A 1,395-nucleotide genomic window follows, 5' to 3' on the forward strand; every position below is an offset into this window, starting at 1 on the left:
TAATAAAGTTGGAAGGGACCTTGGAGGTCATCGAGTCCAACCCCCTGCCCAGGCAGGAACCCTACACCATTTGAGACAAACGGCTGTCCAGTCTCTTCTTAAAAACTTCCAGTGTTGGAGCATTCACCACTTCTGGAGGCAGGTTGTTCCATTGGTTAATTGTTCTAACTGTCAGGAAGTTTCTCCTTAGTTCTAAGTATTTCTAATAATAATTATGTATGAATGTAAATAATAATTTTTCACTTTAGTTTAAATACCCTTTTTTTCCTATTAAAGATGTACTGCACCAAAAGATGACCGAGACAAGTGCTACTGCTCATATAGGTGGTGTTAATATTGTTCTCCTGGAAGGGATCACACCAAATATCCAGTGAGTTCAAATAAAAAGTGACATTTGAATTGTTATTTATAAAAACCGAAGTTATGCCCAGTATAAAGGTTAGGTCCAATGTTCCTAGTAATTGAATTGCATTGAATTTTGTTAAGGACTACTGTATGCAGACAAAATAAACAATGGCAGAAATGATACAAAAATGCCTTTTATCTTACTTTTAGAGTTAACTATAGAAGTTAACAATAATCATTACAATGAGTCAGATATTCATTAATATTAATATGATAGCTAGAGTCCAAGATTTTCCTGAACAGGTGGTACGTATCAGGAAGTAGGTAAAGATTCAAGGACCATTTTGATGCAACAAGATTTTAATTAAATCATTAAACTATGTTAATCCTGCCACGGTTTAATTTGATATCTCTAATATATTGTCTTTTGGTCTTTTTTTGTCTAATGTATTTAACCTAACTATAACAATTCAGTTTCAACCTATTACTATTTGTTTCTGATGATCATGCTGCCATTATTGAACACTATAGTAATTTATAGTTATGGAATTCTTGGCCAGAATAATTAAAAAACAGTTATTTTTCTTAATATAAACATACTTTTACTGGATTCTTTTTTGACAAATTCACTAAATTACGTGTAGGATTTCCTAGAAAAACTTTTTTTACAATGCAGTGTGCTTAATTGAACTAATTATATTTTTAGATAGTTTTAAAATACTGTATTGCTTGGTAACGAATCATTTAACTTTGATGAGGTTTATCTGATGTTAAAACACTTGTTTCCATTTTTGTGCATATATGTCCTTGAATATTTTGCTAATTTCATTTTGCAATAGTGGCGAATATCTATAGCTCGGATGTAGGATGAGAGTGAAGGTTCGTTCTCCAAACATGTGGGTTGGTTTCTGAACATTTCATTAAGTTCTTATAAACAGAAGAACACTGACATCCCCTAAACCAGTGCGCGGATGTAGGAGGTTTTTTTAATAATAATAATAATAATAATAATAATAATAATAATAATAATAATAATAATAATAATAATAA

At 31.0% G+C, this 1,395-nt stretch overlaps 1 protein-coding gene across 1 annotated transcript in view; it reads left to right on the forward strand.

Moving 5' to 3' along the window:
* KIAA1109 (KIAA1109 ortholog) overlaps nucleotides 1-1,395 on the forward strand; it is a gene marked incomplete at its 5' end in the record, with an annotated part of 73,074 nt that overhangs the window by 21,639 nt on the left and 50,040 nt on the right. Inside the window, 1 exon segment of the mRNA XM_029283224.1 lies at nucleotides 277-370. Within this exon segment, the coding sequence (XP_029139057.1) occupies nucleotides 277-370 (94 nt within the window).

This window comes from Protobothrops mucrosquamatus, unplaced genomic scaffold (assembly GCF_001527695.2).
Source record: "Protobothrops mucrosquamatus isolate PMUCROS unplaced genomic scaffold, P.Mucros_1.0 scaffold_50, whole genome shotgun sequence".
Lineage (NCBI taxonomy): Eukaryota > Metazoa > Chordata > Lepidosauria > Squamata > Viperidae > Protobothrops > Protobothrops mucrosquamatus.